The following is a 15621-nucleotide window of genomic DNA, read 5'->3' as shown; positions in this document are numbered from 1 at the left end:
TATAAATAAGTGCAAAAGTGGAACGGTTGTGAATAAAAACCCCATGAGTCGACGGCCTTATTTTTCTCCTCTAACATAAACCACAACCATGTTGTAAAGAAGCAGCGACCACAAATAAGTTGCTGGAGAATACTTTTACCTGTTTGTCAAGGTATTGTGAGAGACCGTTTGCTTGCAAGTGGTGAGCTGATCTGGTACGGTATCCCGGTGGGTCCAAAAAGGAAATAAACGCGCAACTTCCCCACCCCCCATAAATGAGGAAAATTTTATTTCACTTTTTGTTTTTAAAACAAATCTTGTAAAATCCCTTCATCCTAATACACATGCACATTAAAACACATGTTCATGCTGCACTATTTCCTTATTGATCGAAAGACGTAGGGTTCGAAAAACGAAGATGCCATTATTCCTCAGTCACTGCTTCTGGGGAGTATGACCGGGATGCACAGCGCATCCACGGGATGGCGCTGTCTTCATGTGTACCTCGGTTCACCTGAGAGAAGAAAAACTGTCCGCTCCCCTACGAAGCGGTTTTGCAGGTTTCCCTGGCAACAAGGACGCAACAACAAACGGGAGCGGGGACAATACAAAGCATTAACACGACAAACAAAAGCGGGGAAATCAATACACAAGGTGAATATCACTCGATTTGCTTGTGCGTATGATGTGTATGAATAAAATGTCTTTATTTTACATCCAAGTATGAGTTCCAAAACTCACAAAGGCTGCCGATGATGCGATAAAAGTGAAACTTAACTGCTTTGGGAAACAGAAACAGAACGTCGGCAGACCACTCGGTTGTTATTGCTGGATGATATCTAATTGTGGGAATGGTTGTGTTTCGGGTACATTCAAATTAATATTGCGGCAAAAAAAAAATCCTAACCATGCTAAGTAGGGTGGAGGTAAGCCATCTGATGTCAGAATACAATGGAGGACACTATTTGAAGAGAAGAACTGAAGAAAATTGACACAAAATGATGAGGAGGAGGGGAACAATCTCACTGAAAGTCTATGATTGAACATCTATTGGTCTGTTGTATGTCAATAATTATTCCATAGGTGCATAATGAGGCTGTTTTATGTGTATTTTTTTTTTTTAACTTGCCAACCATAGGACCTCAAAAACTGGAAGTTTAACATTGTGGAAAGTCAATTTTATATGCCACAAAAAGCCGTGTAGCTGAACTGCTAGAAGAAAAACACTACTATTCTTACTGCACAGAATGTGAAATACTGCCATTAATAAAGACAAGGGGCATGGAAACACAAACACAGTGGAATTTTGACATCTAGTGAAGTCTGCAGATAACACGCCTTCATATGGAAGATTGGCTTTAATCACAAATAAAAGGCTTCTTTTTTTAGCTGGCTCACTTTTCACAGAATCTTTCTTTGAGATGAACTCGTCCATACAAGCTGCAGTAATGAATCTGTTTTCCTCACATCAACAGACCACAAAACTGACAATACTTGCATGCTCTGATTCTAGAGACAGCTGGTTCGACCAGGAGGACGCGAGAGACGTCTGTCCGGCTGCACCATGAACGAGGTGTGTGTCCGGGTGGCGGTGCGTATCCGCCCCCTCCTTCCAAGGGAGATCCTCCACAACCACAAAGTGTGTTTGCGGGAGGTCCCGGGCTCTTCACAAGTGATGCTCGGCTCAGACCGCCTTTTCTCCTTCGACCACACCTTTGGACCAGCGGCGTCCCAGGATGAGGTGTATGAGTCCTGCATACAGCCGTTGGTGGAGACCCTGATTGGCGGCTATAACGCCACCGTCTTCTGCTACGGACAAACAGGGTCAGGGAAGACACACACACTGAAGGGGGGAGACATGGGTAGGTTGAAGACTTGCACGTGGCAGCTCCATTGTTTTGATAGACACACATTTCAAGCAGGTTTTTGGAATTAGTTTCAGTGTCCTTCTCGGTTCCTGCTTTCTGGCCACAGCCAGACTAGCTCACAATTCAATACTGAGGGTACTGAATACTCAGTGTACAGTTGAATGAATTTCGGGAGGGGGGGGGGGGCAATTGCAACGCTATTGAAGCAGTCAGGGGGAGATAACAATGAGAAGTAGGCTGCGGGACAAACAGCCAAGAAGATTGGCTTGAGGAGTTTCGTTCTGCTGTGAATGGAATTGACACCAAGCACATATAATAATCAAGTGAGCCACAATTTAAAGGTGAATTATTGGTCTGGCTGTGTCAGGTTATTTGTTACATCTTTCTTTCAATTGTTCTGACTTTTTCTTGACATCACCAATAGCGAGTGGGTATTTATTTTAAGTGTATTTGTACTTTATTTGGCCAGTAAATTGGTCCCCAGAAAGTCACAACAAGAAAAAGTAAATTCCTGCTCCTGCATCGTTCTGCCTTACGCATGTCCAGCGCATCGCTATGCTTTTTGTCGTTGTATATTCATACATATTTGTGTCTCCTTCCTTCCACAACCTCTCCAAGATGAAGAGGGGGGCCTTATTGACCGCGTGGCCCAGGATGTGTTCTTGTTTCTGGAGGAGAAGAGGGCCAGTGAGCGTGTGGAGGCCATTGTGAAGGTGACATACATGGAGCTGTACAGAGAGGAGCTCAGGGACCTGCTGGACGTGCATCCCAATCAGAAAGAGCTGCACATCAGAGAGGATAAGAGGGGCAACACAGGTAACATGCCGACGCTACAAAATTATTATTTTCTTTACAATCTGACAGTTTGGTCACAGAATTTTTTAAGTATCAACCCCAAACACATCTGGTCCTGTGGTTCACATCTTCCAGTTAATGTTTTTAATACCTGAGCCCCAATGATCTTAATTTAAAATACTTATCTACCCCAACATAACATAACTAAGGTGGTGTTGTGTAACATTTCTCAAAACCCTTGTGCAGGGTTTAAACTGATTCCCAAATAAAAGAAAGGTCCTTGCGGCTGTTGCATTCCTGCAGCGCTTGTCACCGATCTTTTCCATTCTACCATCACAAGTGTTTTCTTAAATCATACTTGTGCCGTTGTTGCATTTCAGTGGTGGTGGGAGCCAAAGAGATTGTGGTCACCTCAGCGGAGGAGCTGCTGAGCGTCGTGGAGACGGGCAATGCCCTGCGGCACACCAGCGCCACGGGGATGAACGAGCACTCCAGCCGCTCTCACGTCATCCTCACACTTCAGCTCAGCCAGTCCTGTCCCAACCACTCCGTCTCCTCCAAACTCTGCCTCGTCGACCTCGCGGGCTCCGAGCGTGCGGCCAAAACGGGCAACACTGGTACGCAGCTCAAAGAGTCCATCAACATCAACACGGGCCTGCTGGCTCTGGGGAACGTCATCCGCGCCCTCTCTGACCCCGGCCGGAACCGGCGCGGCAGCGGCTGCAACAGCACCCACATTCCGTACCGCGACGCCAAGATCACCCGCCTCCTGCGCGACGCGCTGGGAGGCACCGCCCACACCCTCATCGTGGCCTGCGTCAGCCCCTCCCACCACAGCGTCGCCGAGACCCTCAGCGTCCTGCAGTTTGCATCCAAAGCGCGACACATTCAAAACCGTCCCGCGGCAGGATCCACTCACTCCGAGTCGGACTCCACTCCGGCAGCATGGGACCTGCGCGAGGTGCGGATCAGTGAGCTGGAGTTTGAAGCCCGAACGCTGAGAGAGCTGCTGAAGGAGAAGCAGAGGGAGATAGCGGCAGGTCGAGGGCACACAAACGGCGCGAGCGCGGCGCATCTCGGCCTGGCGACGTCTGATCACGATGAGGATTTGATCCGAGGGGAACCATCACAGTACCACCTCCTGGCTCAGGAAGCCGCCAGCCTCCTCGCTGATGTCTCCAGTCATCACGGGATCGGCCTTTCTTTAAGACAGCAGCTGCAGGACTGGCAGGACAGACTGACGTCTGTCAATCACCAGCAGCCAGCTGACAACAAGGGCCACTCCGAGGGAGGAGACTGTCAACCCCAACACACCGCTATGATGAAGCTCAGGGAAGAGCTGAACAACTGCAAGGTAACGCAGGATAGAGGAGTGTTGTTGCAAAATTTGTCTTTAAAAAAAAAAAAAAATCTGAATTACTGAACAATTACAATAGAAGTCATGTGACCAGTCTGCTGTGCTGATTTAGTTTTTCATTTTGTCACTGTAGTTGGATAATAACCTCATTTAACCATTTACAGGTATTATTTAGATACATAAATAAAAATGAAAATACTAATTGTGTGTTGATAAAATAATTTACTTCAAATTTGATAAAGAGGGTTTTAAAAAACACTTCTTCCATTCACGATGTATAGTGATTACGTTCACAGTATACTGCCCACTGTCATACCAAGACTCCCTATCCTCCACTTTGACTCTATAATAGAAAATTAATGCAACGCTGCCCATAAGGTTCGAAATAAGGTTCGAAATTCAGGCTTGACCAAGCATGAAAACATTCTTCTGATGTAAAAGATAATGCGTACAAAAATAACAGCATTGCAAACACTTTCTGTGTGTCTGTCTGCTAGGAAGCCCTCACCACTGAGGAGAAGTTACACGAGCAGAAGGACGCTGAGCGGAAGCAGTTCCAAAAAGAAATAGAGATACTTCTCCAGGAGAAGAGAGTCTACCTTCAGGCCTTGGAGGAAGAAAAGAAACGCAACAGTATTCAGGTAAGCAAAAGGATCCTGACGAGAGGAATCACCACCATCCGCTGGCGTGCCCATACACTTTACTTCAGGAAGAATTAGGCGACATTAAGCGCTTGTTTTTGCCATTCAGACGGAGCATCTGGTGGACCAGCAGATTCTCATCACTCGTCTTCGCAGCAATCACACAGTCTCTACGGATGGATCCTCGGGAGTGTCAGTGGACGCAGGGGCTTCCAGGACCTCAGACAGGAGACCCTACAGTGTCCCTCTGATTGGACACAACTGCAGATACGGGCCGATCAGGAGGGTACGTAGCTGTTCATCACTCACGTCTTTGTCACGATCAACTGTCCTTGCCGTGCACACAATTAATTTCGCCATGTGCGTTGGCAGTTTCACTCCAGTCCCCTGGCCTACTCGCTGGAGAGGGTGATGGCAGCCTTCAAGATGCAGAGCAATCTACTGTTTGCTGAGATTGAGGAAAAGAATCGGGTACAATGTGTGCAAATAGAGCAGCAGAAGGAGAGCAAAGTTGGGGATCAACGGGACAAGGAGGACACGTCTGTCGACAGAGCGGGATTTAGGTAAAAGCCTGAGGATCGCAACTCTTATCTTTGCACAGATGACGCTTTCATTCTACTTCATTTCAGCAGGTGGCATATTAGACACCCTACAAGAACTATAAAAATCATAATGATTATTAAAATGACGGATGGAGATGGTGGTCTAATTACAGATCTATAGATTTTCCATCCTCATTATGCGACGTACCGAATATGCTTACAGCATATTGTTTACAAAAGGTTAATTCGATTATTTTATCGGCTATGCTACACTATCATTGGTTGGGAGAGGCTACGTCTAGTATCCTCTAAGGGATACCCATTTGTGTACCGTGAACTTCCTGCAGGCGTTCTTTGAACCGTACATGGACCAGCCGGCAGTGGAAATTGGCTTCAAAGGAGGAAGGTTTTGGAGAAGAGCAGATGTCTGGTGAAGGACGACATCATGCACGACATCACCAGGAACTGGGTACATTTCTGCTCTTTGCGATTATTGTGCCTTTCTCACCAGTCTCTGACTCTGGCAGCAGTTCTCCAAGTATTCAAATAAGACCAAACTATTTTTCCCTTTTCCTGCTGCACTTTGCTGTCTTTTCTCAGACACAAAGGAAATGCGTGAGCAGGAAAGCCAGACCAAGCAGGCGAGACTAAGAGACAGCGTGACTCAAAGGCAGATCCGAGATCTTTCAGTCAATATTCAGATGAAGGAAGCGCTCATCAAAGAGCTTGACAAAACTGGTACGCCTACATGATTTTTTATTTATTGATTGATTTATTTTGCTGTGTGCTTGTGTACTCCAGACCAGGACACGTTTGCACTAAGCTCAAATCAAGAATTTCACCAAACCTCTGACCAGTAATTTATTGCGGTACCGACCTACGTCTGTGACAATGCATTCATTTCTTAAACTCTTCTCTCTAGGAGTATCTGAATCTTCAAATGTTTGTATTTGTCTGACAGACAAGGAAGCCCAGGCAGTGGACAAAATGGGTACAAACTGTGTTGATGGCGGCGATGCCAGCGTGTTCAACAGGCTGTCCGTGCAGAACCAGCAGGTCCAAGCCGAGGCGTTGTGCAGCCTGCAGCACATGAGGCAGCAGAGAGCACAGCTGCAGGCCAGCCTCAGGCAGCAGAGACACACCAGTGGTGGCAACACCATTCTCCACCACAACGGGGTTAGAAAATAGATTATTTACCAGTAAAACGAGCGACGTGAACCGGTTCTTGGCAAAGCATGGGGAAAGGGGATGCATAAGCTGTGTCATCCTGTGTATTGATCTACCTAATACTACCTAACACTGACAATGACACAAGCACATAGGTTTTAACTGATGGCGTGAGGCTGCTCCTTTGGTGTCTGGGATGATAAATGAAAACCTGAAAAGCAGCACAAAGTATTTTTCTCCAAAAAACTGCTTTACACTAATGAACCTAGTAATCCCACAATATAAAAAAAACAGGATCCGAGGATGTGATTCACGAGGCCGAACTCTTTTTTTTGAGTAAAACTACATATGCAATGACTGAATGCTGGTAAATGTGTAACACTGTGTTGTTATTTAAAGGAGCAATGGGAAAAAGAAGTTGAGTCCAAATGCAATCAACAGGACAAGACGATGGAACAGGTGACACATTGACGTAAAGAACAGAATCCTTATGAAATGCCAGCCAGCGTGTTTTACACACGAAATCTCCTCCCCTCAACCTCACTGTGCTGACTGTGGCAGCAGGAAAGAAGCTGGCTGGAGAAGGAGGAAGACATGGTGCTCCAGAGGAGGGCGGAGCTTCAGGAGCTCGAGGAGGAGCTGAAGAGGAGAGAAGAAGTGCTCCTGCGCAGGAAGGCCTGTCTGCAGCAGAAACACACTCTGGAGATGAAGATGCTGCGCTCTAGTCAGGTGTGAAAGTTGTGTTTGTATCCATAAAGAGATATTTGATATGCACATATTATGCATCTAAACTGAAACCTAAAGGCGTTGTTTTTCTGTTTTTGTTTCGTAATTGCAACCGATCAGAACCACAGCCAGGACCTGCTGCAGGTGGTGGAGCACTTGGGCTCCCTGGAGGAGCAGGAGCAGAGGAGCAGCGCCGGAGGAGCCGGCAGAGCAGAACTTGAGGAGGAGACGCTGGTTCTGAAAAACAGGGGGGACTCGCTGCACAACCAGCCAATTGACAGCAAAGCGCACAGGGCTGAGGTGAGGGCAGACTGGGTGGGCGCTGTGTTTTTCCAGATACTTCCAAGACATTGTCTCTTGACTTCCCTTTGTGTCTCCTGGCAGGAGGAGCATTCGCTCCTTCAGCTGGAGGAAGCCATCGAAGCTCTGGATGCAAACCTGGAGTTGAAGAACCGCTCCATCCAGGACCGGCAGAAGGTGCTGCTCACCTCGGACACGTCGCTGAGTCAGCTGCAGAGCCTGGAGCCGGTCCAACTCTCCGACATGGTCAGAAAGCTGGAGGGCCTCCCGCCACCTGAGGTTCCTCGGCTACTCGCCAGATACTTCAACAGGGTGAGAGCCCAGTGCACGTGCAGGCCTACAAACATGGGAGCTCATCCAAACGTGTCGCTTCCTTCAACCTGAAGCTTCCTCGACAGCAGACGGATGTTGTAAATATGTGCTGTGTCCTCTTCATTCAGCTCTCTGCATCTTAAGCTGCCCCAAATGGCGAGCAGCTGCGCTCGGGTAATAAAACTCAAGCTTAATGACCATTTTCCTTCAAATTCCTCCATTCTTTCTCCAGGCAAAACAAAAGGAAAACGGTTCGGTACAGTGTGACGACTGATTAAAACCTCGTCCTTTGCACCGTTTTCACTCCGCCTGGTTCCCTTCCTCCCTCCCCCAGGTGGTTCACCTCCGCGAGGCCGAGCGTCGTTTGCGTTTGCGCTGCAAGGAGCTGGAGCTTCGGGTTGGCGAGGGAGAGCTGTCGCTGAAGGAGCTGAAGCTGGCCACGCGGCGTGTCATCCTGGACGCCGACCGCCGGCGGACGCAGCAGCACCAGAGACACCAGAGCGACATCCAGTTGCTGCTGCACAAGCTGAAAGGTGAGGGGAGGCGGGGGGCCAGGGGCGGAGATAAGTGGTGGCCAGAGGTGGATGTGGTGATGGTGGTGATGGAGGAGCGGCCGGGGGGATTTGACAAAACGCCTTCCACCTCCACTATCTCAACTCATGTCTTTGTTGATTGATGTATCTCTCTCTCTCGCTCTCTTTTTTTTTTTTTTTTTTACATACAAAGTCATCAAGTCAGAAACACTGTACTTAGGGAAACAAGAAACTCAAGAAAAAATTTAAAGTAACCCTAACCCTAGGACAGTGTGAACAAGTTGGTTTAGGTTAATTATTAATGTATAACATTTGTGGAGATTTCCTGTTCTCTAATGTATAGGAATGGTGACCGGCTGACTTATATCTTAATATATCTATAAATATTTTATTTCTTTTTTAATGAATATAATTTTCCTTCTCTTTGCACTATACTGTTGTTGCAATTATGCAAAATTCACCAATGTGGGATTAATAAAGGCATTCTGTTCTATTCTATGAGGTCACGTTGAAAATATTTAATAGATACAAACAATGACAAAGTAGACACTTATTCATAATAATAATAATAAAAACAGGCCTGAGGACACTTCAGGTAACTTCTTATTACCAACCCTATGTGAGTCATGATCTCTATTCATCTCTGTCTGGTATTAATAGCAAGTGTGTGTGTGTGTGTGTGTGTGTGTGTGTTCAGAGGGTTCTTCGGGGGAGGCCCAGCAGGCCGTCCAAGAGCGACTGCAGCACCTGGAGAAAGAGCTGTGCTTCTACAAAAGCTCCAGCCGCCAGCTCCGAAAGAAACTTAAAGAGCGTCTCCATGACTCCTCGCACACCCTCGATCAGCCCTTAAACGCGGCGGGGAGTGGACAAGCACACGCGCAGACGCAGGAAATGAAAAAAGAGGCCCAGACGAGCACGGAAGGGGAACGCAAGAGGACACACGTCGCCGCGGCGTTCGCCCACGACGAAATCACGTGTGGCACGTCCCACGCCATGAAACAAACGCACCCAAACCTCTCCCACCATCGCTCCTCGGCCGCTGACAAGAAGTCAGAGGTGCCGGAATGCAACCAGAGACACATGCAGTCGCGGGGAGACGGCGCCGAGATCCACCCTCACCCTGAGAAGAAGGACATGACGCCGGTGCGTCTGCACCGCAGGGAGCTGAAGCAGATCTTCCCCGGTGAGCAGCAGGTCTCGGCGAGGAGTCGCTCCGAGGCTTCCAGCGGGGAGTTCCTGCAAGAGGACTCCATAGAGGTGTCCAGAAAGGCTTACCAATGATGGCAGCAGCAGCAGTAGCAGCGTCACGCTGATCAAAAGTCAGTCGCCAGGAGAAATTTTGTAGCACTTTTGTACATAGTTTGCAGCATTTTACAATTTTTAATACATACGGAATCTGTGTGAATGGATGGGTTTACTCCACAGCCCTAGAATAGCTGTTCATTTGTAAAATAATCGCCTTGCATTGTACAGTTTGTTGTTGTAGCACCGTCTATTGAGTATGTTTGTATCAGCCAATCAAGGACCTGTTCAAGTTTTTTTTTTCTACTGAGAACATGAAGCAATCTTCACTCATTTTTTTCCAACACCGTTCTTGAAGCTTACTGTGCCCAACTGCAGCTCAGTGGACGACGACTGCTCTAGATTTGTTCGAGCCTTTCCTTTTGCTCAGTCAATGGAGGTCCAGTGTGTTTACTAAAGAGGAGATGTAGCTCCTGCACTGGTTTGTTTTGGTAGTGCATTCATGGCACAACTTTGACATCGAGCAGCAAGGCGGCCCATGTGCGCATCCCCTCTAAACCTAAAACATATCTCGAAATATACGTGTGTAGCTGGTAAAAGTGCTTTTTGCGGGACGTCACCGACGCTAAAGCGGTCTGTCCTCACAAACAGCTTTTAATGAAGCAATTAACTAAGAGGAACTGTGAGCCCCAGGCTTCTGTCAAATGGCACACAGTGCTTCATATCAGATAAACATCGTCATTTAGTTCTCAACACTTGATTACAAATTAATGTAATGTATTTGTAATCAAACTATGCTTTCTCTTATTCAAGAGCATCATTCAGATTTTTTTTTTTAACGCTGTATTCGTTCTTTTTTTATTTACATCATCCTCCATGGCATATTAATATTTTAAATTGAAGTGCACATACTTTGGCGCTTAACTGCTCATTTGTTTAACCCTTTATACGGAATATTCAAATCCTTCACTGTGTAATTCAAAAGCCTGCAGGAGCCGCAGGTCCAAGCCGACGTGTTGTGCGGCGTACGGGACACGATGTGACAAAAAGCCCAGCTGCAGGCCAGCCTCAGGCAGCAGAGCGACTCGGGCGTAATGGGATTAGATATTCAGCGATGTAAAAGTGAATCGACTAACACTCTGCACACACTTGGCGAGCTTGCGCCGTCGTTTATTTGACGGTTGAAACACATGAATGCGTGTGACAGGTAGGGAGGGCGCTGCTCAGGTTCTCCGAGTCGAGCCCTGAAGCGGAGTGAGATTCATCGCGGACTCCAGATTCTCGTCTCTTTGAGTTGGACGACTCAACAAAAATCAATCCCCAGTTTTATTTTTAGTGCGGTCCCATAACTCACAGTTCAAGACGCCTATAGAGCGGCAAGTCTGAATACAGGTTGTGAACATTTGTAACACTTGCGATGGCGCTGGGTGACTGAACATTCTAACTGCCTGCTAATGGCCAGAAATCACCCCCTTCCTCACGCATGAGCCGGTGAGCAATCTAGAAGCTTGACTACTGTTTCTATTTCGGGGAGCGACCAACCCACTAGTTGTGTATTTTGGCACCGAGATCCGCTTGGCTTCATCCCAGGGGGGTTTGGGGGCGGGGCTGCACACTTAGCAGCCCGTCAGTAGTACACGCTGCGCGTGTGGTGTATGGGGATGTGGGCCATCTCTTTGTGGCGCTGCTTGGCGTAGGGCCACAGGTAGAAGTCGATGATTGCCGAGTTGATGGCGCAGGTTTGCCCGTCCCTCTCTTGCACGAGCTTGCAGAGGCGCTCTTTGATCAGCTCCACGGACCAAATGGAGCAGCCTCGGATCTCCACCTCTCTCCTGTCCCCTGGGCTGAGCAGCTCTCCTGGGGGTGGTGGAGCAGAAGAAGACCACAACGCTCAGCTTGAGATGTTTCATGTTTGTTTCCCGGTGGGGGAAAAAGTTCCGCTCTCACCATTCTTCAGCGCCTGCATCAGCGCGTCCGAGTAGCGCAGCACGCCGAGGTGCACGAGAGCCTGAGGGACGCGGTAGTCTGCGAACATGGTGAGCCAGTCCATGTTGACGAGGTCTCCCTCCCCTCTGGCCTCCATGATGCCCCAGGAATCCGCCACCAGGATCTGAGCTCGCTTGTAGAATGAGATTCTCTTCCCCTGGAAAGGAAAAGGGGGGGGGGGGGGGTAGTGTGACTGTGTCCGTCAGATGGAGCTCAGGTTCGAATTGCAAATGTCCAACTGGTCTAAAATGTCATGCACATCAAGTGACGTCATGTGAAATGAATTTTGTTTTACATAAAATGATTAAAAAGAGACTTAGAAAAATTGAAACGACACGTCTAACGCTTGTCCAAGATGTAGGAAATTATTTCCAATTATTTCAGCACATGACAACCTGTTCTTAGACTTCAAAAGTCATCTGAAGTTCTTACTGGAACTTTTTAATCATGAAAGTGTCTGATTCCGCCACGTGGGGCCCCTCACCTCATATGCAGCTTCGTCCCTGTACGACGGGATCTTCTCCACAATGAGCTCCACCATCCTCCGGGCGTCATTCCCAGCTTGGCTGATAAAACTCCTGAAGCTTCCTCCATGTTGCAGCAGCACGAGGCCGCCTTCAGTCAGCACCTTGTTAGAAAAACACAGTATGACATCGATTCAAATTAGGCCGGAGAGGGATGCATAAAGGCAATCTGGTTTGACTAATAGGTGTTACACAGTTACATGACATTTGAAATACATCAGTGTTACAAAAAACGTATGAGGCATATGTACTCATTAAATACATACCCCAATATGGTATGTAGGAACATACTGTATGACTACATTACGTGTTTTTTTTTGGTTTATTTTTTACGTTTTTTTTTATTTTACGTTTTTATGATTTCTCAGGATAAAGGGGCATCTTAAATAAGATTCATCTTCTTTCTTCTCACTTTCATTCTAGATTCCAGGATTGTGTTTTTTGGTTGTTGTTTTTTTTTTTTTAATGAAATTTTCTTTTACAAATGACTGACATACAGAATTTGAAATGAAAATGTTCAGTCCAGTGTTCACACCTGGTGGCGCTCCTGAAGCATCGGCATGGCGGTGCTATTGTCAGAGCGGAGGACGTGTGCCAGCTCCTCCAAACTCATCTGGGAGAAGTACTTTGGATCAGTTATTGCTACGCCTGTAGACGGTAAACAAAGCATTCAGACCCTTGGCTGATGTAATGCTGGAAACAACAAGGACTTTTACTTCCCTTGTAAATATAATTCAAGGTGAAACTATTTGAAGAAAACACACATTGACCAGATATTAAGGGCTAGTTCTCCCTTGCACCATTACTTTAACGCACCACAGGTACGTGATTACGAAACAGAAAATGCAACAATGTGTCAGAATTTGTCGGCAGCGGGGTACTTCAGTAATTGTACTTGATTACATTTCTCGGCGGCTCGCTACATGTGTGAAGGGGGGGGGGGAACAGCTGGAACCCGGAAAATGACTTCTGTAAAGGTGTGCAACAATAGCACAGATGTGATTGTGCAGTAGCCCATTTCTGTCAAACGGGCTCAAAAGTCGTTTTCATTCTTCTGATCTCAAGCTGTCAGCTCTCGGGTTTAAAAGGAAACGCCGCCCACACACTGAGAGCAATATTTCATAAAAGACATAACTGTTTCATATTCACAGCTGTTCATGATAATTAGCGATTCAATAGGCGCTCAGGGCTATAAGTAACTTCCTCGGAGTGCACATTTAAGTAAAGGACATCTACACAATTACCAGTGCAATACTGAGGCATGCTGAACAAAGCAACAGGAACACGAGAGCAATTATTTCATCTATAGTGATCAGAGAATTTAACCCTGTCAATCATAAAATCTTTTTTTTTTTTTTTCTTTTTTTTTAAACTGAATTTTACATTCAATTTCAATAAATCCTCAAAATGATTTTAGGCATAGCAAATGTCAAAAATTCACAATGCATGAATTGGTATCTGCGTGCAAGTCAGAGTACCCATTTCAAAAAAGTGAGATTGAATTATTGAATGGAATAATCGTTATGCTGTAAAACTAAACCAACAGGTAAAAAAACAAAACAACACCTCAACTCCAACAAAGAGACAGTGTGATAGTGTACATGGCCATACCTTCATCCATGGCCCTGGTGATGGCAGCACACAGAGTCATGTAGCCTGTGTATGTGGTCCCTTTGTAGGTGACCTCACACTGTTCGCTGTCCGTTTCAGGCCAGAAGGAGAAGTTCATGGTGTCGACCACAAACACCCAATTCAAAGCCTATGAAGAGATGTAGATCCAGAAATGAGAAATTTAACTTGAGGAAGGGAGATAATTATTGTACCACACACTTTGGACCAAGACTGTGTTATTTGCAACTGTCCTTTAAAAAGTATCAACAATATTTGAAAAACGTATTTTGAAAGTGTCTTAGAATGTTTGATTCCCTTTATTAGAGACCACAAATGTGACAAATAGTCGTGAAAGATGGTCAGCTTGTTTAGCTATAATCTTCATAAAATGTATCTGAAATCTCCCCATAAAATTTTCAGACAGGTACTCTGAGCACTCTTTTAAAATATCTAAAGCTCACCAGTCCGATAAAATCAGCAGGACCTCCCACCTCTATTATGGAAAATGGCTGTAAAGTGGAGAATGATGTGAAAATGCATTCATGAACTCTGGACTCACCTGGTCAGAGGTGGCAACAGGAGCCAACGAGTTTGCCTTCTTCCAGCCAGTGGCATTCAGGTGGTCGGTGTGCCTCAGACTGTAGAGCATCTCTGCTGCCTTCTGCACCCCCTCCTCCTCCACAGACACATCCTTACTCCGTTCGGCAATGAACTGGCCGGACTCCCGAGGAAACAGAGGGGCCGCCATGAAACTGGACACAGGCAAATGCACACAGTGAGAAGATGCACACAAGTATATTTGTTAGTACGGGGCAAAATTTTCAGATGGTGAAAACTGAAGCATCGCTAGGCTGGTCTCCATACTCTCTGGTTGTGAAAGCGAGACAAGACTGGCAGTGAGATGACAGGAACACTATTCCTATCACATCATTTGTCATTGTTGCACATATAAATAAGAGCAGACTGCATAATGCATCACACACAGAAACACACACACACACACACACACACACACACACACACACACACACACACACACACACACTTGTTGACTTGAAAATGTAGTAAAAGAACTGACTCAGAGTCTCAAGGTCAAAACTAATAAAGACGTTCATTTCACTATCTTGGTGATCAGTTTGAAAATTAATATATCACAGAATAAGCATTAAAAGCTAAGAAAAAAAAGGCAATTAGTTGTGCAATTAGTGCATAAATTGTTTTATACAGTAAGGCAAAGTAATGAATTAAAGTTTAAAATTACCAATTAGATCAGTTTGTCCAACAAATAGAACACCGAATAAGGTAAACCTGTGTTAGGAAAAAAAAAAAAAAGGTAGGACGGTATAAATTCACACCAAAAACCACAATTCCTGCACAACAACGTCATTTTTGTACGCCTTGCTTGTCAATTAAAGGGCTACTTTTTGGTCCATGGCTCAATATGCTTTGATGTCAGAGGATTATTAGATGTTGATTTAAAAACAGGATTTCCAGTAGGTTCAACGATCAAGGAGTCTGTCAAGCAACCTGTGAGGTCTGTTCGAGCAAAGTGCGAGTAGGAACTTGGAGGGTCGCATTTTCCAACCACTGTTTAAAACATATTTAGTAACGCGACCGTGTGAATGCAAGACGTGTGCTTTTTTTTTTTTCAAATGAGTAAATTCATTAGTTCAACTTGACACGAAGAACAATATAACCTAATTTATCACAGAATTGAAGAGAAAATTGAGATTACCGCGACGTCTTGCTGCTTCGCCTTACCACTACCTGTTTCCCGGTTTTTGACCAATCACAGTCTCCGTTGCCTACGTATGACAAATGAATGAGCCTATCAGAAGAAGCAAACTGGAAAACCGGAAAACACGCTAAATACGTAATATATGTATTTCTTATTTATTTTGGACACAATTATGTCTTCGGGTTTCTTTTGTATTTATAGAGAGACGTTTAGACAGAATGTGTTGCTTAAAAATACCACTAAAGCAAATGCCTTTTTGTGTAAACCACACCTAAGAAAGTTTTGACATTAAACTCCACT

General features: G+C 45.8%; 2 protein-coding genes across 7 annotated transcripts; one reads left to right on the top strand and one right to left on the bottom strand.

Moving 5' to 3' along the window:
* The first annotated feature begins 392 nt into the window (after nucleotides 1-392).
* LOC142884114 (kinesin-like protein KIF27) lies at nucleotides 393-9695 on the top strand. Of its 6 annotated transcripts, none has more exons than XM_076019590.1 (16): nucleotides 393-633; nucleotides 1493-1841; nucleotides 2466-2663; nucleotides 3023-3996; nucleotides 4497-4640; nucleotides 4750-4926; nucleotides 5013-5203; nucleotides 5530-5651; nucleotides 5783-5920; nucleotides 6105-6358; nucleotides 6749-6808; nucleotides 6911-7078; nucleotides 7196-7375; nucleotides 7463-7687; nucleotides 8022-8220; nucleotides 8918-9695. In XM_076019590.1, the coding sequence occupies exons 1-16, from the start codon at nucleotides 433-435 to the stop codon at nucleotides 9499-9501; spliced, it is 4164 nt and encodes a 1387-aa protein (XP_075875705.1). In that variant the 5' UTR covers nucleotides 393-432; the 3' UTR covers nucleotides 9502-9695. The 6 variants fall into 6 exon arrangements, with proteins under 6 accessions (XP_075875705.1, XP_075875704.1, XP_075875703.1 ...); XM_076019589.1 differs by having other exon boundaries at nucleotides 396-633; nucleotides 6914-7078; nucleotides 7460-7687; XM_076019588.1 differs by having other exon boundaries at nucleotides 396-633; nucleotides 7460-7687.
* A 921-nt stretch (nucleotides 9696-10616) lies between these two features.
* Nucleotides 10617-15359, bottom strand: qng1 (Q-nucleotide N-glycosylase 1). The gene is made up of 7 exons (XM_076019596.1): nucleotides 15319-15359; nucleotides 14143-14335; nucleotides 13584-13731; nucleotides 12508-12620; nucleotides 11933-12076; nucleotides 11410-11605; nucleotides 10617-11319 (listed from the first exon to the last, which is right to left on the bottom strand). The coding sequence occupies exons 2-7, from the start codon at nucleotides 14329-14331 to the stop codon at nucleotides 11090-11092; spliced, it is 1020 nt and encodes a 339-aa protein (XP_075875711.1). The 5' UTR covers nucleotides 14332-14335; nucleotides 15319-15359; the 3' UTR covers nucleotides 10617-11089.
* Nucleotides 15360-15621: the final 262 nt, after the last annotated feature.

The sequence above is a fragment of the Nelusetta ayraudi genome, unplaced genomic scaffold (genome assembly GCF_046127955.1).
Source record: "Nelusetta ayraudi isolate G7.1 ecotype Tasmania unplaced genomic scaffold, CSIRO-AGI_Nayr_v1 ptg000010l, whole genome shotgun sequence".
In the NCBI taxonomy this organism is placed as follows: domain Eukaryota; kingdom Metazoa; phylum Chordata; class Actinopteri; order Tetraodontiformes; family Monacanthidae; genus Nelusetta; species Nelusetta ayraudi.
The sequence above is the reverse complement of the archived record's forward strand: the minus strand, read 5'-3'. Positions and strand labels throughout refer to the sequence as shown.

Bases quoted from the DNA above. Each gene is read 5' to 3' on its own strand.
- LOC142884114 (XM_076019588.1), top strand. From the start codon at position 433: ATGACCGGGATGCACAGCGCATCCACGGGATGGCGCTGTCTTCATGTG. The intron at 634-1,492 runs GTGAATATCACT...CTCTGATTCTAG, and splicing joins CGGGGAAATCAATACACAAG to AGACAGCTGGTTCGACCAGG. The intron at 7,376-7,459 runs GTGAGGGCAGAC...GTCTCCTGGCAG, and splicing joins GCAAAGCGCACAGGGCTGAG to GAGGAGCATTCGCTCCTTCA.
- qng1 (XM_076019596.1), bottom strand. From the start codon at position 14,331: ATGGCGGCCCCTCTGTTTCCTCGGGAGTCCGGCCAGTTCATTGCCGAA. The intron at 13,732-14,142 runs GTGAGTCCAGAG...ATCTCTTCATAG, and splicing joins CTGTTGCCACCTCTGACCAG to GCTTTGAATTGGGTGTTTGT. The intron at 12,621-13,583 runs GTATGGCCATGT...TACCGTCTACAG, and splicing joins CACCAGGGCCATGGATGAAG to GCGTAGCAATAACTGATCCA.